The 24,541-nt window shown below is 43.9% G+C and overlaps 1 protein-coding gene across 1 annotated transcript; it reads right to left on the bottom strand.

Annotated features, from left to right (window-relative positions):
- Nucleotides 1-12,040: 12,040 nt before the first annotated feature.
- On the bottom strand, nt 12,041-23,714 carry LOC144159009 (putative serine carboxypeptidase CPVL). The gene is made up of 5 exons (XM_077690236.1): nt 23,401-23,714; nt 19,021-19,135; nt 15,753-15,942; nt 13,708-14,026; nt 12,041-12,959 (listed from the first exon to the last, which is right to left on the bottom strand). Exons 2-5 carry the CDS (start codon nt 19,131-19,133, stop codon nt 12,100-12,102), a joined length of 1,482 nt encoding a protein of 493 aa, XP_077546362.1. The 5' UTR covers nt 19,134-19,135; nt 23,401-23,714; the 3' UTR covers nt 12,041-12,099.
- Nucleotides 23,715-24,541: the final 827 nt, after the last annotated feature.

A 24,541-nucleotide genomic window follows, 5' to 3' on the forward strand; every position in this document is an offset into this window, starting at 1 on the left:
GTTTACTCCACCGTTCTTTGTCATAAAAAGAATGTGCAGTATGTTTCACGGGCATTTAGCTCGCTATGCAAACTGTAAGCCCTGCCTAACATGCGTTTGCTTTTGCCGGCCTCCGCCAATCGCAGAGCATTCCCAAGTGACATCACAGGTTCTGTTGCGGAAAATGAGCTGGTGGGTCGCATGGTCATTTCCTTTTTTCCTAATTATGTAGCTTATTTGAGCGAAGTTTGCGTTATAAGTGGTGTCGTTATGGTTCTAACGAGGCAATCTTTCGAATGAATCAAACTTGTGTTTTCTCTTCATGGCTCCTTTAAGTTCGAGCTTTTTCCAGCCAAATTTTTTGTCTTTTTATAAATCCTGTCTGACCAATTATCTCCAATTACGCTATTATAACGATTAGTAGTGAAACGTTCGCGAAATCTTCATTATTGTGGAAACACAGTGCGTTACACGGTTCACCATTTTCCGTAATTATTAAAAAAATTTGATCTCTTTAGCTTTTCCAAATTTTTTTCGACCAATTATCTCCATTTACGCTATTATAACGATTGCAGGTGAGACTTCCGCAAAATCTGAATTATAGTGGAACTGTGATGCGTTATACGTTTTGCCTTTTAAAGTAACTTTTTAACATTTTTCCTATGTTTTAGTTTTCCAAAAATTCATGCGACCCATTATCTCCGTTCACGTTATTATAACGATTACACGAGGAACTTTCGCGAAATCTGCATTATTATGGAAATGCAGGGCGTCACGCGGTTTGCCATTTTCCGTAATTATTTTATATTTTTCTTATTTTTTAGCTCTGTAAAATTTTGTTCGACCAATTATCTTTATTTACGCTATTATAACGATTTACTCGAGCTGGCCATGTAGTGAGGCGAACCGAAAACCGGTGGACAATTAGGGATACAGAGTGGATACCAACAGATGAGTCGAGAAGAAGGGGAAGGCCATTAACCCGATGGAGGAATGAAATAGAGAAATTGCGGGGTAAACTTGGACTCGCGCAGCACAGGACAGGAGTGGTTGGAGGTCATTGGGAGAGGCCATCGTCCTGCAGTGGACCTAAGTAGGCTGATGATGACGATGACGACGTATAGTCGGCTGTCTTTATAACTTGGGATGCTCCTCTGAGCAAGTCGGCGCTATATTCATAAAACAATTCAGGCCCTTATTTACAAACAGCGAGTTATGCCACGAAGGCCATATTATATTTTTTGGCCTTTATCTGTGTTTAACCTGCAACAATGCACTCTGGGGCTTACGCTCCTAGGGCGAAGAAACCCCTCCTTCCGATTGGATCTGCTCACCCGAAGATGGTCGAGAGAGACATTCCTTTCCATTTCGTCAGGAGTGATATGTCTAAATCATGCCCGCACATGATGACGGCTAGCCTGAGAGAGAGAGAGAGAGAAAGCCTTTATTGAAAGCTGAAGAGGTCAGCCCAACTAACGGTAGGGCTTGCTACTCCAGATGGGGTGAATACAGTGAGGTGACAGCGAAAAATAGACAAAAAAAGAAAAGGAAAGAAAGAAAGGGGAGTAAGAGGAGAAATGCACACATATACAAATTGTACATGCTCAGAGAGTTCACAGAACCTCTTCCAGCCCTGTTTCCGCAAGAAAAGTAAGCAGTGTTTTTGTACCGAGCACTGCCTCCTCACGATTTTGCCAGGGTCCAAGGAAGTGTGAAAGTTCTGATTGAGCCCACTAAGTGATTACCGAAGTCAGGGTATACCCACACACCTTTTTGTGTCAGTTGGAGGAAAGTTCTCAAACAGGCAGCGCGAGGCGTGACAAGCCCAGCAGGTACGGTGAATGCAGGTCTCAAACAACAAACAGGTCGCTTTGATTCTGTACATACACAAACTCAGCCGCTATCTGAAACGCATCGCTAATCGTGCAGGGGATAATGTTGAATTCTTTGCACCTGCGAAGCTGTTTACGATCTGCGAATTAAAAGAAGAGAGTGGGTGTCGCACGAAACACCAGAAAAAGTTGGTCGCCTGTGAGAAGGAGTGGTTCACAAGATTCTCTCGTCTGGCAAAAAAAGTATAAATTTCGGGCACACAAGAGCGTCAGCAACTCTGTTAACGGGCATACTGCTGTGGTCGAATTTCTTTCCACTTTTGAAGAAAACTTTGGTTCCCTCCAAAAGCCGGGAATGGATCACTCGGGAGAGGGAGAGGGAGAGAGAGAGACTTTCTCAGAGTTAAAGGGAGCATATTCGGCGTTGGGGGTCTTCAGTCCAAGTCTCCGCTGCTACGGCCGGCTGTCTTTGCCCTTTCCCCCAGCAAAAGCGGCATTTCGTGACAGGAGCTGGCCAGCGTACTCTCCCACTGCTCGTGTGAGTGGTTGGGAATGGGGGTAAAATCTGGGTTTCATTGTTATTCCTCGACAATATTGTACAGTGTGCCTGAGGCTTGGCAGTTATTACAGAGAGGATGAAAGACAGTAGTATGGATTACGTTTAGCCGTGTTGTGTGCGAGTATACATGTGGCAAGGAAATTGTGCTTGTAGTGGATGTGGGAATAAGCATTGCCTCGACCTCTTAATTTTGCGGATACCCCTTTTTTTTTGCTATAACCTCGCAAATTTATTGCAAGAGAATTTAAACAAAAGTCTCCTGGTGGTTCCCATTGAAAAAAGTCGTATTTATTGGTATCTCCGGGTCATACACGCACAGAACGCATATCACTCAAAAATGCGGAAAACCATACTGCTGCTAAGGAGCTGTGTGGCTTATCGAGGATGTTATTATATCTGTTACTGACCTACTGCGACCTTGTGGGTAGAAGAATCACTGAGAGAAGCAGACATTTTTAATTGCGCGCTCATTGGTGCTGGCTGGTGAGACCACCGGCACTGTTGGTGGCGGAGGGGGGAGGCGCCCGCAAGTCTGGGAGGCACTGGTCCTTGCTAGGGGATGTTACGGTAAAGTTAAAAGGGGCAGTCCGACTGAGGTGAGGAAGGACGGGGAGAGTCGAAAGGAGGGTGAGGGAAATAATACGCGATGGTGATGTCAGTGGAGGAGAGTGAGGGACAGGAAAAGAGGAGTGCGGCGGGAGGAGGAAGGTGACGAGGGATAGCTGTTTAGAGGGAGTGAGGCGGGAGAAGAGGAGGAAAAATGTAGTGGAAGAAGGCAAGGTCGCCGAGGTGAATGATAATATCGCGGTGGAGGAGTTGGAACGGGTAGATTTAAAACATGAGGGGAGAGGGAGAGGATGATGGAGAGAAAGGATAACGGAGGGTAGTGAGGTTATTTGAATGAGTGAGAGGATATGAAGCCAATATAGAGATGGGAGCGGGAATGTAGCAACCATGGCAGGAAGGGAGGGGAGAGCGAGTGCGGATAGAAGTGAGCGAGGGCATTAGAAGGGCGAGGGGGAGAACGGGGAGAGGAAGACGGCGAAGTGGAGCAGGAGGAGAACAGCGAAGGAAGAACATGAAGGGGAAAAAGGTAGAGTAGTTAGACAATTTGAGGGAAATAAGATTTTGGGAGAAGGAGAGGGTAGTAGTGAGGGGTGGTTGGGAAAGAGGGAGGTCCAACAGGTGAGGAGTAAGAGGTAAAGATGGGTGAAGCTGTATTGGAGGTGAATAGGTGAATGATGAGGGACACTTTAGGAACGGGGACGGCTTAGTAGAAAAATGAGGAGGATGGATAATATATGGTTGGTTCAGGGACAGTAAACAGAGAAAGGGCAGGGACAGTGGGGAGGGGTGTAAGAGGAGGGAAAAAGAAACGGAAGACCATGAGGGTAGGAGGGAAGGAGGGGACAGGGAGTTACGTGGCATTGCGGCCGCAACCCTGTTGTATTTGGACGACATTTTTAGGAAAACAACCAGACACGCGGCCAGATTTTCTTTTTGGCGTCTGCCCTTTGGCGTCGAGGAAGCAAGCAAAAAACGCCCGTGCGCGGATATTTCGTCGCACTTTAAAGATGCGGAAATGGTCTGCAGCCTGCAATACGTTGACTCCGTAGCTCTCATAGACTTCTCCGGTGCGACGAATCTCGTATACAAGGTATTGTTTCGGTGGCTCAAACCAAGGAAATGTGAATTTGAATTATTTTTGGGATTCCCTTTTTCCGTCACCTTTTATTTGAAGCAGTGGTGACTTCCAGTTTCAAGGGACGCTTCTTCCATGACAAACAGATAATAAACCAAGTATATACACGAAAGACCTTTCAAAACCCCAAATCACCCTTTTTCGTCAAATTTTGTTGAGCCGTGTTTATCTCCCATTTGAAAACAAATAAGTGACATAAAAACATCGTGAACACGAAATATATACATAAAATAAAACATTTCCACACTACTAATAAAAGATGACATGACTCATACGTGTCAGCATTGTTTAGCGCAGAGGAGGCCTTAAGCACATTTGAGGTTGACTTAATTACGTAACCAAGATATTTTAATAAAAATGCATATTAGATTAGATTTTTATGAAATAAGTGAAGAAAAAGCGCGCTACAACGGCGACGAAGAGCATCGAGATAAAAACACAGAAAATCGAAGGAATTCCAAATTGGGAATTGAATAATGCCTGAAAACGCACTGCTCAGATAAACACCACCTTCTTGGCCCCTGTGAGCCATACGTATACGCCGTTAGCGTAGGTGAGTTTTGATGTTTCTGTAAATAGCATACTTGAATTACTCCTGTTCACCTCAGTACGTGTTTATAACACACGTTTCAGTCGAAAGTCCCATCGCATTCACCGCTGACGGTGGGTAGTGGCGTAGGAAACGTGTGGCAGACTCGCCTCTGATTAAAAAAACAGACGCTAATTCGCAATGTTTCCTTTTTTACTAGTGTTTTTCTTGCGCCGTATGTCATTTTTGAAACCATCGCACGTTCATGTCAGAGCCGGATTTTTGTGTAATGGGGCATTTATTTATAGCTTTCCCATCAAAAGGAAAGCCGTTGCTGGCCCAGACCAGAGTCATACCCACATCCTCATACAAGACACATGCCCATCCAGAAAATTGGGTCAAATTTGCCAAACCCAGATCTATCTCTCGGTAGACAAAATGTGTGGTCAGGGTCATATAACCGATGGCCTCATTTACATATGCACATAGAGGAAATGCCCCTCCTCGGGATGGGCCGAAAATGAATAGAATGAACGTAACGCATTCCAATGTCATGCAGACGTCTTTATTTATTCGCTCGCATCATTACTTAAAAAGTTCGTTCTCACACTTTTGGGAGGCCACACTTTGGGAGGCTCTTGGGAGGCCACTGATTGATATCGTAACTTGTAACAATCAATCAATGAATTTAGAGAAATATTTATTTTTTATTTCAGATAGAAGGATGGAGCAGCTGCAAAAGGCTACTGCAAGAAGTTACTTGACGAGGTGGTGAACCTGTATTGACAGCAGTTGAAAATACACCAATGAATACATACTATAAAAACATCTTCAAAGACGCAAAAAAACCCACACAGCAGTATTGTACGCAGAGATAGCCCACATTTATCAGGGAAACACCAAGGAGCAGCACCAAGAAGCCCTAATAGCTGCTATAATTTTCACGGACGCAAAAAAAGCATTGTTGTACACAGGGATAGTCGAACAATTACATACGGGTTCGTTGCTTCATGCCTTGGGTCGGCATTCTGCGGCCCGCGGGGCAGTATTATGCGGCCCCCAGCGGGTCGTCAGAACCCTCATCCCTACTCCTAACACTTTCTATCTGAAGGTCGACACCCCAATTTCGACCTCGAATGGGGTTAGACGTAGGAGAAGAACATAGAATTGATCGCTTACTGTTGCATTGTCCCCCCCGTACTTATCCAGATTATTGCCACTTATTGTCAAAGTTTACTATGTATTCGCTGAAATATTGCTCTTTGCCTTCCAAGCCCCCTCCCCTCCCACCTTACTTACCGTGCAGCTCTCCGCCGCGTCGGCTCCCACCTCGGCCCTCCAACTCAAAAGGTGGCCGACACCTGCTTTACACTACGGCGTAACGTGAAAAAAAAACGTAAAGGGCAGTATCATACGTCTAGATTATACCGCCCTACTAATTCTATAGCTGCTACAGATAAAAAGAATTATTTGTGAAAATAATTTTTTACAATAAATTTATAATTTGTGAATAAAAAGAAAACATTGGTAGCGTATCTGCTCCTTTTGCTGCAAATGTCAACGAAAGACTGGCGTCCTTCGTCGACATGTGCTAAGTAAGTGCCTTCCTTAGCTTTCCTGTTCACCTATCGTGCTGTTCCTCTCCGTTCGCGTTCCTGCCAATGTAAACACGCTGGAGGTGTGCTCAAATAAATTTAAATTTACCGCGTTTCACTGCACCAGCCCGGGCGCCTCGATGACAGCGCTGCCGTACGGCGGAGACGCCTGTGAATCGAGGCACCCTACTTCAACATTTTTAGAACCACATTTCCCTTCTCCATGTGCGTTCCAAGAGGAACGTGGAGCCAATCTAGTAGAACATGTCGTAACCGTTGCCGTTTGATTTTTTAAAATGGCACCAGAAGCTATAGTGGCGCAAGCGACAGCAGGTGACGGAGTGGATTATTTTTTCTGCAGTGGATGTAATATTTGATCCGCTATCGCGAAAATCAAGCATCAATGATTTTTTTTTTATTAAAGGACACTGCGAATATCGCTTATGTATTGATTTTATGCCACAGATTTGCGCGATTTCTTGTTCTTGTTCAACAATGTTTATAAGTAGGAACATTGCAACCGGAATTAAACGTTTACATTTGGCTGTGGGTATATAAACCTATTGTGGAACTTCTGCTTCACTTTGGACGGTTGGCTGCATCGAGTGACAGACAGACAGACAGAGAAATAGACACACGGACAGACCCAAATTTTCGCGTTTAAGTAGCCCAAGAACGACAACCGCCTTTATTAAATTTAGTTTTGTTCGTAACAGGGGGTAGCTATATTCAACGTCACATACTCTCCTTTGCTTTTCCTCGCCCGAACGTTCCAGTGTCCTTCCAGTCATCCCAACGGCTTTGTAGTTTACTTCTTCTATATTCGGGAAGGCGGAACTTTCTATTACATAGATTTGAACTAATAGTATCACAGTCTAACAAAATGTTTTTTCCTACAGACCAGAGAACAGCCCTCTCTTGGGTATAAAGCCCCTGGAAGCTCACTGTTATGCAAGAACGTGCTCGAACTTAAAAAAAAGGACTACCCTCGGTGTTACCGAGGGATTGTTTTTCTTTCTCATATCAAACTTCTTTGCCCGCTGCACCTATAATTACATTTCAGATTCCATTTTTTCTCCAGCTGTTTCTTTCTATCTATTCCGCTTCTCTTTTGCTCTTTTTCGTTCTCGTTGGCCATTCCCTGTTCGTACGGCATTTCATAGTCATCCTTCTATATTTTACCTAAACGCGAGCCACGATTTTTATGCAGATGTACAACCGGGGTCAAAAGTTTAGAGGAGGCGATTTTGACTTTCAACAATAATTTCACTGCTCTGTGAGGGCTAAGCTCCTGCTACGCTTATGGAAATGACACCCCTCCGCTTCCAAATCCAAGTTAAGTGCCGAGCCACAAGGCAGCTGAGAAATTAACGTTGAAAGTAGAAATCGCCTCCTGTAAACTTCTGACCCTGGTTGTACATAAACACTTCAGCTCCACACCTACAGTACTACCTCATTCGTAACCGCTCCCGAGAATATACGTTAATTTATACTTCTCAGACTTCAAGCGGCATCCAACATTCATACCCCTAGACTGCCTGGACGGTTATTTTGATATAGCGTCTAGAGACAAACAGCTTGCCGTTCTTTCGTTTGCGTCACTCAGTTTATCAGCCTTGCAGGGCTGATAGGCTGAGTGATCTTAAGCAAAGTACGGTACTGGCCAATGTTAGCTTGGAATTCACCAATCTTTTCCAAATTTCTCACGCTACTTCGTAGTCGTTACACCCTCACCGGGCACTGTGCTGATGATAGCCTGTGTTGGTGTTACTTCAAATTTAAGTTGTTCCTCGTCACTTTTAAAACAGCAGTTCACCTTGCTTATTGTATTAATTTAATCTCGACATTTTACCATGCTGCACTTATAATGCGAGAAAGCTACTGTCGTTGAAAGCAACAGCGGCTATGACGCATTCTTTTCTGACGCATCATTGTTGACACGAGTGGATTCCTGTGGTTTTGGTCTTTCCCGATTTAACTGTGCTTAATTCTGACCCGACGTCGGTAGCTTCCTGGCGGCAGATATTTGCCCGAAGTTGCATGTCGATGTGGAATCGGCCAAAAGAACAACGTCGTATGCGTGTAACATACTCGACATACGGCATTCTGTCTAGCTGCCTTGCCGGTTATACGTTAAGCTGAACCTTATCTGATTTTTCTTGAAGCGCATTCTCTAGTACTTGACCTTCGTTTCAGTTCACTACTGCGAATTTTTTTTTCGTTGTCAACGGGAACTCGACCACTACAGACGCCAGCGCTATCTTACCGTTATGAGACGTCATGGTGGTAAGTAGGTTTAAAAGGGGCACAAAAGGGTGGTCCAGCTCCTCAGGGAATAGGGAGCGTCAGCTTGAATACATTTCCCATGTGTGGTAGAAATGCAGGTGCACACTCACTCATGAATGTCCTCTAGTATACTCCAGCAATATTTCCAGCAATAAAATAAAAGATTATTTTTCTGAATTCTGTTTTAGTGGCGCCCACTCCTTTGGTTTGTTCCACATTAGCTACAATTCCACAAATTATGTTAGAACAAGAAATAAACATATGTACTTCTTTGAGCACATGACACAACCATTGTATCTACTGTTTCATCCCCTTAATAAGGTCATATTTACGTTGAAAATAAAGAATTTTAAAACTTCATAATCTTTCGATTGCTCAATTATAAATAAGCTGGCATCAGGAGTTCAACGACTCCAGCGTTGTGAGTAATGAGAGGTGGCTAGTTATTCACGAAGACTGCTTACGGCAATAGTTAGCTTGGGTGCTACTTATTTAACTACAAAGTTAGCTGCAACGCTCTGCAAACTTGTTTTTTCAAGTCTTTTACAATGATTTATGGTGTAGACGGCAGTCTCATCGTGCCTGTAATAAGGGCGCCTTGCCGCAACTGTCACCAGTACTACTCGCTGCTGTTCATGTAGTTGCGGTAGAACACCCTGAATTTTTGCGAAAATTTCAAGGTGCTGATTAATATTAAGACGAGCACTTCGTCGGAGCGTTTGAGCCGATAAAAGTTTTGTCACTTCGTAATCTTCATCTACAATTTGTACGACAGTGCCAAAGAGGGCCGTGGGGAGAAAATGTGTAAAATGTCGTGCACTCCTAGGGCGAAATGCAAATTTTGCTCCTGTTCCATAGAACTGGGCTTTGATATGGGGCTTGCTTCAGAAAAAATTTCTTTCTTTCCTGTTTATAAATTTTTAACTTATGACGCTACCTAGCAATGTTATTTGATATATCTAGAAAAAATGCTCGTCGACTGGGCATGGTCTCAAATTCAGAAAATCGCGTTTTTGTCTGGTATTATGCAGTCAATACCACACTTAGAAGACATGGCCAAAATGCCAGGCCTATGAATTCTCGAAACTTCGTTTTTACAAAGTTTGGTGCTGGAAAATGTTCTTTTATGAGAGCAAACATTTCTGAATTTTAGCAATATGGGGGCACTTTCAGCGCCCTGTATATCGCCCCACTGCAGAAAATGAAGCGGGTGCTAAAGTCTCATCCATCGACGCAAACTTCTTTATGACTCAATCGGTAGCCCCGGTAGGCTATCAGAGCCGAATACTTCCAGTTAACAATTTTTTTTTATCGTGTGCGCTTGGCTGTGGCTGGTTTTGTGTTCAGTAAGTGAGATTTAATTGTTGCCTACTTTTGCCGCTCATGAAAAGCGTGCCGTGCGTTAAAAGGGCAGTAAGCCTCTATTCAGTTATAAGTTCCCCAAGGCAGCTCCTTCGTTATGAGTGCTCGGAGACTCCGAACCGACTAAGTTGTGAAAGTTTCGTCGATTGGGTATGGTCTAAAATCAGAACATAGCCCGAAGAGACGCTAGGTGCTCCGCAGGTATAAAATTTCCGGCAGCTCTAAAAGAAGAACTGGACCGAGACTCAGCTCTTGAATGAAGACTGCATATCTAGCGGTCCCATCGCAAAGCCTACCAGAGGACCCCGGATGAAATACATCTATACAGGAAAATAGCGCAAAGGACGGGACAGGGAAGAACAACAGGACAAAGCGCTGCGCTTCCACGGCGAAGCGCTTCCTTGCCCCGTCCTTTGAGCTGTTTTGCTGTCTTTGAATATGAACCAACCAGCCCAAATTTTTACCTTGTTGGAGGAACATGTAAAACACCGACAACAGCAGGCATGATATCCAAACGTATTCAGAATTTCTGGTGTCCGCAAAGAAAAGAAAACCCGAGACACTTGCCAATTTCATAGCAAAAAGCACAGCATGCGACACGCTTGCGACGCCGAAGCGTGCACTTTCGACCGACGACAGACGGACGTGTTTTCTTCAGCGCCGACATTACCTGTGTATTTTTCTGCCAGTCTGGCATGCACTCTGGGTAAATTATCACAGACCTGGTGAAGACGACGTCCACCCCAGGGCAGTTTACACCGGGCAGTTGCTTCTTACAAGCCCCGCAGTTGTCCGCTTTTTCCTTGTGCCTAAACAAACACTACAAGTCGTATCCAAGCCATCTTTACTTGCTGCTTCTCTAAGAAGTCGTCGTTATATTTAAGATAAGTTATTTGCACATCGATCTAGTGTACAAGGTTATGCATACATCGTCCGGAATGACGCAGCGTTTTGTTGACCTCATCTCGCAAGCGGGTGCCGAAGGAATTGCACATTTGCCTTAAGTAATCGTTAAAGGACTGGTATTTACTATGCGTATCATGGCTGAAACCCTAGGCTCTTATCTGTCCTTGGGTTAGCATCGTTTTCCATATTTTTGTTTCGCCTGGCCAGCTGGAACCACGCTGACAGATCTCTCAGACAGGGTTGCAGCCTAATCCCTAGGGTACCCATTGGAGCGGTGGCTCAACCACTACCTTTTGCTCTAATAAAGTTTTACTCTCTCTCTTTCTCACTCTCCACTTTCTGCTATCACCGAGAGCCGAGATGGCCGATTTCAACTACTAAAGTAGTTGTACTCGCCACAAGTTGCGCAGATGTTGCTACGGGAAAGTTAGCAAAGTAATTAAGGGCATTTTACTTCCGCTTTTTAAAACACGTAAATGCTGTACAAATAGAGGTTGCTACGGCAAAGCAATAGCGCAAGCAACGGACAAGCAGTGTACAGGAAAAGGTGTGGATTCAAACCGTATGTACATCCTGTAAAATGCAATGATTTCTGTAAAGGCCCCGCACCAAAAGCTACGGGAGCTGTGTTTGGAACAAAAGCAAGACGGCTAGTTGCGTGTTTTTTATTTATGAAGCTTACAGAGGCGTGATATTTCCTGGTGCTCTTTGTTAATGGAATGATTTAAAACTCAGAGAACAATTTGCGGGCTAAATGTACTGCATCAGATTCTAAGCTCCTCCCAGAAAAGTGATCGTTGCTGGACGCGCACTGACGTTCGTTAGAAGAATCACAAGAGCTTGATGTTTATGCCGTGTGGAAAACATTGCATGGCTGTAATCGGAGAGCGAGATTAATTAAACGACCTCTTACGCAACTAGCGCGCTATGACGTTGAGATGAGCTTCACAGCATCACTTCTTTTGTTCGAACCCTTTGTTTAGTTTTGTTTGTAACTTGTTCTCCGCTCTGTACACACGTTACGTTATTAAATTTCAAAGAAGCTTTCCACGTGCCGTTATTATCGTAGAACGGAATTTGGGGATAATATTAATACTAATACTAATACTTTTACTAACTAATACTAATACTAATACTTCCAAATACTAAAAATACGAATACTAACTAATACTAATACTAATACTAATTATTACTAATACTTTTATATCCATTCTTCTTGCTGTGAGCAGGGCAAAACAAAGAGTAGGCTTAATAATGTTAATGCCTGAAAAAAATGCGGGAATCATCAACATTTATAAATTAACGCCGTGTTCCCTTTTGAATTCCACAGATAAATAATAAAAAATATTTTAGCACTTGGTAATAATGGCACCGCTGTCCTGATCCTTCCTTTTCCTGGGCGTTACCTGGGGGAAGTCCAAGAAGTGGCTGTACAAGTCACTCACAACTTCCGATCTGTCGAACGAGATGAAATGGCCGCCGAAAAGAACGGTTGTGTACATGAGCGTTCCCGCCGTCTTTTCGTAGCCCAACAGCTCCAGGGAGACGTTATCGTGCTTGTGCCAGCGTGTCCGGTGTACGTACTTGAAAACTTTTTTATCCCGCCAATTCAGCTTTTTGAAGCACCGGTCAAGGTTGACCGCAGGGAATACGTCATCGAACTCGGCCGTGTAGAACAGCACACGCGTTTTGTTGAGGACGAACTCGAAGATCTTCTGCACATCAACGAATAAATCTCCCAGAGCTATCCGCATCGAAACCTCGCTTCTGGTGCCGTCGAGAGCCCTGGAGGACCTGACGTGAATCCTCCTCTTGAATGCGGTGCTGTTGGCGTAACGAAAATATGCCAGGGCCACCTTCGGCCTTGTGGGCGTCTTGATGCTTCCGTGATGCTCGAAGCCAGTGAGCTTCTGGAAGAGGCTTTTGCCGTCTGGACGACGCAGGTTGAACACGGTTTCGCGTAGGAGGACGGCTGCCGTCTCGTACTTTTTCTTTTTCACATAATTTTTAATGACTCTAAACTGTTGGTCGAATCTCTTTCGTCCACACTCGTCGATAATGCCGGAGTAGTAGAGGTAATCGGCGGAGTTGACGATGTCTAGGATCGGGAAGAGAAAGCCGACTCCCAGCATGACTCCTTTCAAGCGCAGGGGAAGCTTGTAGGGACTTCCGGTCAAGACCTTGTGGGCCAGCGCGGTCGCCGACCTCGCTGCAACAAAAGGCATTGTAGAATAAATGAACCATAAAGGGAGATAACGAGTAGCAAAAGGTAAATCTAACCTTACAGGAAGTTAACAAGTAGCGAGGGCTAAGATAAACTGTAGCGGGCCAGACAGACAGACAGACAGACAGACAGACAGACAGACAGACAGACAGACAGACAGACAGGCATTTTCTGACTGAAGTAGCTGAAGAAAGACTAGAGTCTTTAAATATTACACGCGTGAAGGAGTGGTTATCAAGGTGTCACGTGGAGGTGTTTTTCCCTCAATAAAAGATTTTCTTGTTTTTCAGAGATATTACCCTTGTTTTTCTGCATTTTTTGATTTGCAGAATTCGGTTATGACACACGGCTACCGTAGGCCTATACATATGTACGTGTCTCTCATTTTTGCAGTCACGGGAAAAAATTATTCACGATGGTTAGGCATAATCTTATTTGGTGTTGTTCCTGCCTCAAAATTTATTCCTGCCTCAAAAACATAGGAAGGCTGTTTTATTTTATCCCAAAAAAACGTCAAGAGTAATCTTGCTCTAGGGGACTGTAGTTTTTTGCGTCACGAATCTTTCTAGCAGTCGCTTGTGAAAAATAACGTGACTGTCTAAAGCGGCAAATATGACAATCGCCAGAGATAGTGTTTCGGTAGCGCATTAATATTCATGTCACAGCGTTAGATAGATAGAGAACAATGAATATAAAAAAATAATATTAAACGTTTGAGAACGTAAAGCATTACCTCCGTACGACTCTCCGGCGATGTAGAAGTCCCGTTTGCGATATTCGGGAAAAAGTCGCAAGAACCCCCGGAGAAATCTCATGTTGTGAACGGCGGCCTCTTCGAGAGTGCGGGGTTGCTTTCCGAAACTGTATCCGGCTCCCACTGGCTGGTCCAGGTAGATAATGTTCATCCTTTTAATCAACGTGTGATTTCTGTAATACAGCTTGCCAGCTTCGTCGATACCCAAAGGGCCATTCTCCAAGAATTGGCCAAATAACGAAGACTTTCCGAAGCCGCCTTGAAGCCAGAGTAGGAGTGGCTTTTTGCTAGAGTCCGTCTGTGAATGAAAAAATCGAAAAAAAAAAACTAAGTGTAGATGTCAACATTGAGCCTTCCACTTTTTTGTACTTATTGAGAACCTGTAGCGGCATCAAACTCGTTCTTGGGGCACGTCCGTCTGAACCCTTGCCGTCCTCCTTTTTTTATTCCAAGCAAACGCGTTTACTGCCATTTTTCTTAAATTCTAGAACCAATGAGGGTAAAAATGAGAATTACAACTGATAGCGCAACGTTAATCAATATGCCGTCTGTTTACAATATCAGGCAACTACAAATTTTATTTTGAGCACAAAAATTTTGGGGCTGTTTTTTTAATTTTCTGACCCAATGAGCCGTCGGAAATCCAAAGTGATTGAAATATTTTCTACTTACTTGTTGCCCTAATTTCTCCCAATCACCTTTATAAAGCGCTTCTATGAGCAGGCCCTAAGTAGGCTGCAGGTTGTATTAGTCGCGCTAAATTCCTCGTACGAGTTTTATTTTATTTCTTCCGCATCAAATAGAAAGGCACCGTGGTGGTGAGTTCACCCACGGCCCCTTGATCAAGCTCACGCAAGTTGCATGCGCTTCATCGAGGGGCCGTGGTTAAACTGAGGACGACATTGATTGATTGATTGTGGGGTTTAACGCACCGACGCAACGCAGGCGATGAGGCGCGCGGTAGTGGAGGGCTCCGGATTAATTTTGACCACCTGGGGATCTTTATCGTGCGCCGAAATCTCGTACACACGGGCGTTTTTGCTTTTCGCCTCCATCAGAAAAGCGGCCGCCGCGGCCGGGAATCGAACCCGCGACCTTGTGCTCAGCAGCGCAACGCCTTAGCCACTGAGCCACCGCGGTGGGTCTGAGGACGACATGCGCTTGCACAAATTGAAAGCTTCGGCTCTCGTTGCGGTAGATAGCGGTTCGTTATGAATGGTAATTTTTGTGGCCTCCTCTAGTGGTTGAAATCCGCAGCACAGTCGAAACTGGTCACATTAAATTTTCTGAGTTAGTTAAAAGCAACACATAATTCAATACATTAGAATCTGTTAATTTGATGAGACAGAAAAGAAATGAGAGCGCGTGAATTTATTCAGAAAGCCAGAAAATGGTAACATAAGCCTATAAATCGTCGGGGTGGCAACTTTCGTTGAGGACTGCAGGTGAGAACGTCGGCCGCAGGACCAGTTAGTGGGAAAGAGAGCCACGGAGAAGTATGAAAGGAAAATTGTGGAATGAGACAAAAAAAACAACAGAAAGGCCCTAAGGCACCATATCGTTACAATTCCCGCCCAGTAAACTGGGCAAGCCCTTCCTTCCTTCCCTCCCCCGCCCCCCCCCCCCTGTTCGAAGTAAATATCTGGAAATTCAGAAATGAAAAGTTGAAAAAATGAAAAAATGATTATGCAGCCGTGTGATTTAAAAAGGTTTGCACATTTCGTTTGTGATTACCCATATTTAACTAAACACTTGCAATCCATGGTTTAAAATAATATCCTTGGGTCGGGGAAGTGTTTATCTGCTTGCTACCTAAAGAATATTGTTTTTGGGGGTAGCAGAAGCACACCCCAAATGCGAAATTTTACGGTGCAGAGCAAACTTCAGTCGTTTCCCTCAATAAGAAACCTTACATGTGGTTTTTGAGCACGAACGCTTCTTGAACCCACCGCAAAATCACAAGCAGTGTGAGAAATCGGTACGGTTTCGTTGCACAGAGAGCGAAAAGTAAAAAAAGCCCTTGCCTCCGCCTTAATGTGCAGGAAGAACAGAAACGCTGTAGTGTTTCCGCCCACGCGCATGAATCCGGAAAACGCCTCCAGGTGGTCACAGGGGCTTGGAAAGCAGACCCGGCTTTTCTCCTGCATCGATAACACGGTTCGTGGATCGAGGCTGTCGTTGGTCGGGTAGAACAGGAGCTCCCTGAACGGACCTCTGAAAAAAAAAGCGAAAAAAGTTTTTCGTAAGATATTTAGGTCTTAAATTGTTTTTTTGAGCGAAGACTTTCTTGGAGTGGCTACTGGTGTTATGTCAAAAATTGGCGAAGCTCGGACAAAGTCGCGCAAGGCTTGAACCATAGCGAAGCTGGAGGACTTTTTTTTATGTAAGCACTGAAGGACACACCACCACGCAATGCATTAGGTTTGAAATTGTTTAATTACATGTTGCGCCGTGGCTTTTCACTGTGCCAGCAGTAGTAATCGTCATATCCACCTATATCATTGTCTTCCACCTTCATGACTGGCGGGTCCGGATCGTTTCGTCCGCAGGCTTTCATATTTTTCCCTAAGTGGAATGCGTTAGCACTGGCTAAAACCGGCAGCAACCAGCTTCTCGAACTGGGAGTGTGTAGGCCGAGCTGTCTTGTGCTTTCCCATTGAGGCGTGGACACATGTGAACTATTTCCTTGGTATTCGTTTGCGAGCGCCACGCGCAAGCCTGGACTACGCCTTGTTGATCTCGTAAGGCGCGTGTTGACGTGCGCGGTAACCGGCAGTAGTAACTATGCCCGGGGTTTCCCGATGACGCCGCACTCCGCACATATTATGGCCAGCACCAACAGCTCAAAAAAAAGGTAATGCATTTTAACATAGACCGGTTGGTCGACCCGAAAGCTGTGATGTGATCTCCCGATACACGGCGCGTGTGGGAAACCGGGTTTAATTTTGTCAAAAGGGCCACTTGAAAATCGCGAAAAAGGAACGGTTCTAGATAAGGTAATACATGCATCGAGTATGAAGAAGGGGCACAAAAGTACACCGTTATTTCATAAACCTCTTATCGTTATACATTTAGATCATTTGTAGGTGCGTTTACTTAGTGAGGAAAAAAATTGTAGCATTGGTTCGTTCTTCGTTTGCTGTTTGGGTTGGTTGGACGCTTTCGCGGTTCTCTCAACTTTAAGAAGGAATGGTAAAGCTTTTAATTGTATATTCAGGTATATGGTATAAGCGTTGGTAAATACCAGGACTCTTCACCCCACCAGGGTTCTAATGTGGGGAAAAATTAGAATGATCTTTTGTGGAATTTGTGTAGGAATGCGATGCATAATTAGCGGAATTATGTCAATTGCAAACGCCGTGTAGTGTGGCTGATTTATTCTGTGTTAGTTAGAATGAACGCGTATGGCATGATCAGGAAAATAGTTTATTTCTTGGAACCTTTCAAGACCCCGTGGTCAGCATAAAAATGTCTGGGGAACGTTCGTGTTCACTACGAAAAAATTTGGTTTGCCTAACTGCCACCATTTTTATATACGAGTACGCTTAGGACAATTTCGAATGTTTTAAGAAAATTTCTTGTAGGGCGCTTTCCTTCGAGGTGTTCAGTAAGTGCCCAGATGACACACCCATAAGTCGTCAGTAAGAGCATGTATTGGTAGGATACCTTTGTTTTTAATGACACACGTAGCTATACTGTTTAGTACTTCAGAGCGCTTGCGAAAAGGTTTGTTAGTCGAACTTGGTTATTATATTTAGCAACGCGTTCTAGCATTTAATGGCCCAGGTTGAAGGGAACGCTTTCGTCATGTGTGTATTTACTATTACTCCCCATTTATTTATATTCATATTTAAACCTACGGCTAAGCTTTTGTACTACAGTTCCTGAAGCATTCAGGTCCTTTCCCTATTTGCTGAACAACAGGATGTCTTGCATAAATCTCAAGTGTCTCCGGTATTACCCGTTTGCCCGTATCCCTGGCTTCTCCCTATTTGCCTTCCTGATTTCTCCCTCTAAGCATGCTGTATGAGATGGTGTCTCCTTGTCTAAATCCTTTCTTTATATGGTACTTCCAACTACGCTTTTCGCTGTACATTCGCTGTAAATGTCCTCCAAAAGCCCTTCGTACGCCTCGTCGCCTACCTTATCTCTCAGTGCTTCAACCACTCCCTCGGTGTCTATTGAACCAAACGCTTCTTTGTAGTCTATAAATACCATAAAAAGGAGTTTGTTAGACTCTTTGAACATCTTCGTAGATTCTTCTATATTTTTGTTCGCTGGTGCGTGTGTTCATGTGTTTGTAATTTTTTAATCAAAACTCACAAGGGTCAGCAGTCCAGCTACGAGTTCCCTCAAGATGCATCTCGTACTTTCTACTCAAAAATTGCTTTCGTTATGTTTCCGCAATATAAAAAACTATACCTGCTAATTTAGTGGTGTTATGGACTGTTGGTGTTTCTTTGTGGGTCGCCACACCTGATGCCATCGGTGTCAGCGGAGCCTGACGGGCGTTGTTACTAGGCAATGTGCGATCCACCAACGGGCCGAGTCACAAATCACGAGGTGAGCTGGTAACTATCAAATAATAACAGAATAATATTCAAGCGCCATTGAAAACAACGTGTAATATTCTGACTACAACGTCCGAACGTAGAGCGTAGGCATACGCTGCGGCAGATGATACAACAAATTGAAAGGTGCCACTCACTCATTTGCCCCCGTCTCTCTTTCAGATGTTGTTGTTTAAAAAAATGACTGTAATTTGAGTGTTGGTTTATAAGCTGTAATTTTCTTGGTATCACCCGATGTGTGAGAAACCTTAACGTCAATCATAAAGCAATATCTTACTCGTTTCGAAGCTGCAAATAGGGCACTCTTGGGTTTTTGGAGGGGTAAATGTCTATGTAATGTTAAATAAACTAGTAATACAGAAACAGCAAAGGTCTTAAAATAGCCATTTTTGTGGAGGTTTAGCCTGGGAACATAGCACAACCAAAACGCTTACAGGCTCGTAAAAAGAAAATTATTTGTGCACTTTGAGCATGTGACCAGGTCAGGTACATAACCGTTTTCGTGTTAGGTTAGTCTTCACATGTTTTGTGAACGCTGCTGCAAGGCAATCGGTACTGCTACCAAACGACGTATTGGGGGCCTTTTTGTTATCGTTAAATTTAAATTTCCATGTTTTTATGATTGTATAAATGGGGTGAAACCTCTAGCTCCGAAATATTGTACATTTTTTTTCAATATTTCTTTTGACATAGCACTACTAGATCCGAGTCGCATTCTTACCTTTGAATTCCGCGGCAACGTGCCCTCCATTCAGAACCTTTGGCATTGTAAACCATCAAGATGAGAGTGAGAAGTAGTATACTTGTGGTAGACGGTATTTTGCGGCGCTCCATGACTAAACGAGGAAAAAAGAAACCGCGAAAAAAATCTGTAGATATCATTTCGAGAGTGCCGCAAGCAATCACGTAAACCATATCGTCACTTAACACTTTAAGTGAAGTCTTCCTGAATCACCCTTGAGTTTCTTCCAAATGAAACGAGAATGTGGGGCGTTAAAAGCAAAAAATTTCATCGCATGCTTCCCGGACGTCACTTTTTTGTATGACCATTGAACAAAGAGCACATCGTAATTCGCACCTGTGGAACTGCGCGATATATTGCTGCTTTAATTTGGGGTTTGAGACAATTTTAACGTATAGTGGGCACAATAAAATCTGTCGCGCTTGCAAGAAGGCTTTAACGGCGCAACAACGTATTGTTTAGGAGGTATGTGCTTCACTAAAAAAAGCTAAAGCTATTTGCTGCAACCTGGCATTTATCAATGAGTGCCTGTGGGCTCTAAAGAGCGCGTTCAGTTACACTATACTCTGTTCAGGCCGCAAACTCGCGTCTTTCGCGTTGCGCAAGCGGGCATCGTTTTCAAATTGAACTTTCAATGCACTTCGCTTAACTCTGAAGACTCAGGATTTCGCTGTGTAGGAAAATAAATTTTTCTGACAGCGAAGTTCTCATGGCTGCATGAAATCAGGCACATTTATTTCGACTAAATCAGGTATCTATTTTTTCTGCTTCACATTTCTTAGCCGAAAGTGCAAAATAGGCTTAATGGCCATTCAGATTCGCAGTGACACAAACATTGTGAAGTCAAAAACTCCTTTATCAAAAAACTCCTTTATCAAAAAACTCCTTTATCAAAAACTCCTTTGTCAACTCCTTTATCAAACTCCTTTATCAACTGCCATTTACAAAATTACTCAGGCCTAAACCGAAATTTCGCGTTAGCCACTCATTACGCTGCTGTTTTGTTAGATAGGATGGATATGTGTTTGGGCAGTAGTCATACATAACGCTTGTCTTTTCTTTGTAATGTTTTACTACGGTTACGGGACCGCATAGGGATCAAGGAAGAACCCTCTCGCAATCCGTAGCATGTAGCATTTATTCATGGCTGCAATATCATGAGTTCATAACACGCGGAACTGCCTTGCACAGCTGCATGCGTGTACCATCGCTTGCTGGTATCTGAATATACAGGGTTTGAGTGAACACTTTCAAAAATTCTTAAAAATAGGCTCTTCGAGAAAAAAAGACACCCTCTTCAGAAAGAGATTGCTAGCTGCGGCGGACGTGGGTAATTAAACTCTACTAATGAACTTCATAATTACCGGAGTTTGGTGGCCATTGTCAATGGTGATTTTGTAGCCCCGGAGAAAACGATTTCATATAAATTTTAAAACAACGAAAAAGTCGGTGTTTAAAGCTCTGTACCGCGAGGAAACCTGCCGTTGTTTTTTGCTCAAAAACTAAACTCGGCGCTCTAGGAGCGCTGGAAATCTTGAGCGAACGCAACGTCGGCTGGTGACGTGTTTCAGTGAATGTGGCGGCCAATTCGAAATGTAAGTGCAATTTTCCCTAGCTAGGAAGCCTCACCATGCAGCCACAGCCGCGAAATCCCTCCTCAACCAGCAATCAAACCTTTCCTTTGCCTGATGCGCTTTCTAACACGCAGCGATTATAAACGAACAGCAGATAAACCTAACGAAAAAAAAAAATAAATGGATGGTGACATTTCACATCTTGCACGTCTGGTAGCCACATCAGATGTGCTCGAGACAATAAAAAAAAAGAAAAGCAAAACTCTCACCAACGCCCACTAGGGCTCCCGAAACGGGCGACCGTGTTGTGGGCAATGGCTAGCCTCTTTCTTGCGCCTACCAACGAAAGAAAAGATAACGCTAGCCGTGGTATGAGGTGAGCGTTGATCATTAAAAAATACAGGAGGCGATGGCGTTGATATCAGCTGATTTCCTAGCGTGGGGAATCGCCAGAGCCACCTTGAATTGGGCGACACAGTCACTGCAACACGTCATCAGCGGATGCTGCGTTTGCACTAGACTTCTGGCAAACCATGTGCGCTGCGTTTCGGTTTCATGGGGGGAAAATACTAGATTTTGGCGGGCTGCAGGGTTTTACAGAGTGTATTTTTCTTTGCTCTAAAAACTGATCGGTTATCGTCGTCTCCATGGCTACAAACTCACCATTGGCAATAACCACCAAACTTCGCTAATTAAAAAGCTAATTAGACAGTTTTAGTTAATTAACTATGTAATGCGCAGGTTTCTCTTAACTGCTGACGTCCGCCGAACCTGATAGCTTGTTCCTTATGAGAATTCCTATTTTTCTTGAAAAGCCCACCTACACGAATTTTCGAAAGTGTTCACTGAAACGCCCTGTATTCTTTTAATCTAGGTTCGAATGTCAGAATGAGTATGAGAAAAGAATATCTAGAATAAAATCATAGTTTGCAGCTTTGCAAAAAATGAGGTCATTGTTTATTGTTGATGTTATGTAGTTACGCTGTTTACAAATACTGCTGTCTGTGCCTGCGAGACTTTGCAGGGGTAGATGGAAGTGGTAAAAACAAAAATGCAAGAAACTGTTCAGAACATATCAATACGCAATTCTCTATCAAACATTTTAGCACCGAATCTTCTCTGTGATTTAACAAATAAGTTCATTACACAGATATTCTGTTAGCGGAAAGAAAACCACGCAGGCACTTGAGCAATTATTACTCATCATTGAAGTTAGTTTTGCTTCGAAACGTTGTTTGGATTAGTGATTCTGCGGTGTTTCCGAGTGCAAGTTACTGCTTGTGAGGTCGCAGCGGAGGCATGCTTGCGCCATCTAGTGCAGCACTCGTGAAGTAGTGTGCGGCCACTCGCAAAGCACCATGTTTCCATACTTCAGGTTCAAACTCCGCGCCTTTGGTCAGCGTGAGGAATCTAGTGAATTGCTGTCGAGGTGGAAAATTCACTATATGTCGGGCAAATCAGTCGCATGAGTAGGAGAATTAAAAAATGCCCGGCCATCCCCACTAACGTGAAACCTGGGGAGAGGCGAAGCGTGCAGTGTCGAAATGTATTCTTGCCGCCATGGAGTTTTTGCCCACGGAGATAAAAACATTGGGAGTAGAACTATACAGCGTTGCTTGAAGCACGAAACGTCTAGCGCGAGGCGTTGGAAGACGAGTGTCCCGGTGTGCTCTTTTATTACGCGTCACATTCTAGAGCGAGGCATCAAATAGGGTCCCGATGTTTTTGTACCGGGACTACATAGACGATGAAATGAGACGACGACGATACGACGAGAGCCCGAGCCCCTAATGGGCATCGCCACTAACAATATTAAAACCGGACCTAAGGGGTACAATAATAATTGTATAGGACCATCTAGTTATGCGTGCAGGAGTCGGAGCGGATGAACTATGTGTCCGGTCCCCAGAAATAATATAAACCACCTTATGTAAAAAAATAACATGATCATAAGTACCGATATGTTCGGGCGGTTGCACTGATAGCATGTGCACATGTGAAGATCTCGAGAATTGCGAGTCATGGCGACGAACACTAAACCTGATCGCTTTTAAAAAAAAAATAGGTGCCTACTCAGCTACCTCGTGTGTGTGTGATGAATTGACTGAACAATAGTTATAGCGGGTTACGGATACTGGTAAGCTTACGATATAAGATCGACGCGCTGTCACCGTCATGTATTCAATTGTGACGTAATTGAGAATAGCCCTGAATTTTCAGCAGGAGCTGCATAATAAAGTCGACATATGTTCTGGGCATAAGGCGATAATAAACGCAATGTTGGTAAATATGTTACAAAACACGGAAATATTCAATCGCTGAGATTGCCAGTAGCAGGCACTTGAAATCCTTCCACTGAACATGAGTTTACTGCACACTGTAGCATTGCACTGGGTTTGATCAATGGGGAAAGTATAAGGTCGGGGCGACATTTGGATACGCTTAACCCTGTTTGTGACGGCGAGTTGCCACTCGAAGTTACATGCAATGAAGTGGTAAGCGTTCACGGTAGTGGTTACTTTCAAACTGCGCAGTTATGACGTAACTGACCGAGCTTTTAGCTACTGTTTTCAAGGGATGGGCAGCTAAAAGCCAAATAAACTCGTCTACAATAGCAAATAAGGATGAAAACTCACAACGGAGCGGCAAAAATTATGACAAATAACAAAAATCTCGTTGCCATGAAAATAACACAATCTTTTTTCCAGTTTTATGAAAACTCGGGTATTAACAATACAAAGTATGTTACGTTATTGAAGTTTCGAAACAGCAGTAGCCAGCTTACCTCTTTCACGAAACGGGAAGAGACCGTTTTAACCGTCAAAATCCTTGTTTGCCAGACTTTGTAAACGAAGTAGAATAATATTCCAGTCTTCTTCGATACACTGGGTTTATCACTTCCACCGTGCGAAGCGCACCTTTGCTGAAACGCCACTGGGAAAACATGAGTTACAAGCTTTTTGCATATGATGTAGACATTGAAAAAGCCCCGGGGCAGTGCTTGCCACGAGAGCTTCGATGAAAAAGGGGTTGGTTTCTATACTAAAGCCGTGCTCGGGTTTATTGCTTCACATATGGCCGTCGCAAGTTTACGACAATGCGAGTCCCAGTCGCAACTACGAAGCAGCCGCGTCGTAGAGAACAATGACATTGTTCCTAGCGTTGTAAAGAAAAAAAAAGAGGGCCCGATTTCTTTTTTTGCACACAGCTCCGTATGGATCCCAGACCTTCGAGAGCATGTGGACGTTCCGAACTCGGTATACTCTTGCGTCATTGGTGAGAGACAACCAGACACAGTGGTAAAAAATTAACAGAACATGTATAAGTCAAAATATATATGGCCGTGTGGAATTTTGCATATGCAGTGTTTTTTTTTTGTTCCCGTATGCGCCGAAAACCGGATCGCTGCAAACATTTTATCTGCGGTTGTTACATCATACGTGCAGATATGTTGTTTTTGTAGCGAGCCCCATTTTTTTTTTTGCAAAAAAACTGTGGTTGATTCCTCTGCCATAGGAATCGGTAAAACACAAAAGTGAAATGTGCAGCAAAATCTGCAGCTGAGAATGATTTGCCGGTCGGCGGCTGTCTTGTGGGTGTGCTTGGCGAGCGACGTCCTGCTGGCGGGTCGCTTCCGCAAAGATGTACGGGCATCATTTCTGTGACGGATATGACGTTAGTGAAATCTTGGAGTACGATGGCATAAAACGCTTTCGTGTTACAATATAAAACCAGGAAACGAACAACCATAAGTATAACGTACACTGTAGTACTAAAGCTTGCTTCCCCCCAAGAAGACCCTGTGTGCATGGGTGCATTGCTTCGTTGTAATGGCGTCACTTCCGTGACAGGTATGACATCACCGAAATTTTGGTGTATCCGGGAATAACACACTTTCATGTTAAAATTTTCGTCTCCATTCCTAC

Source organism: Haemaphysalis longicornis, unplaced genomic scaffold, assembly GCF_048455015.1.
Source record: "Haemaphysalis longicornis isolate Haplotype H1 unplaced genomic scaffold, Haemaphysalis longicornis Haplotype H1 scaffold_10, whole genome shotgun sequence".
In the NCBI taxonomy this organism is placed as follows: domain Eukaryota; kingdom Metazoa; phylum Arthropoda; class Arachnida; order Ixodida; family Ixodidae; genus Haemaphysalis; species Haemaphysalis longicornis.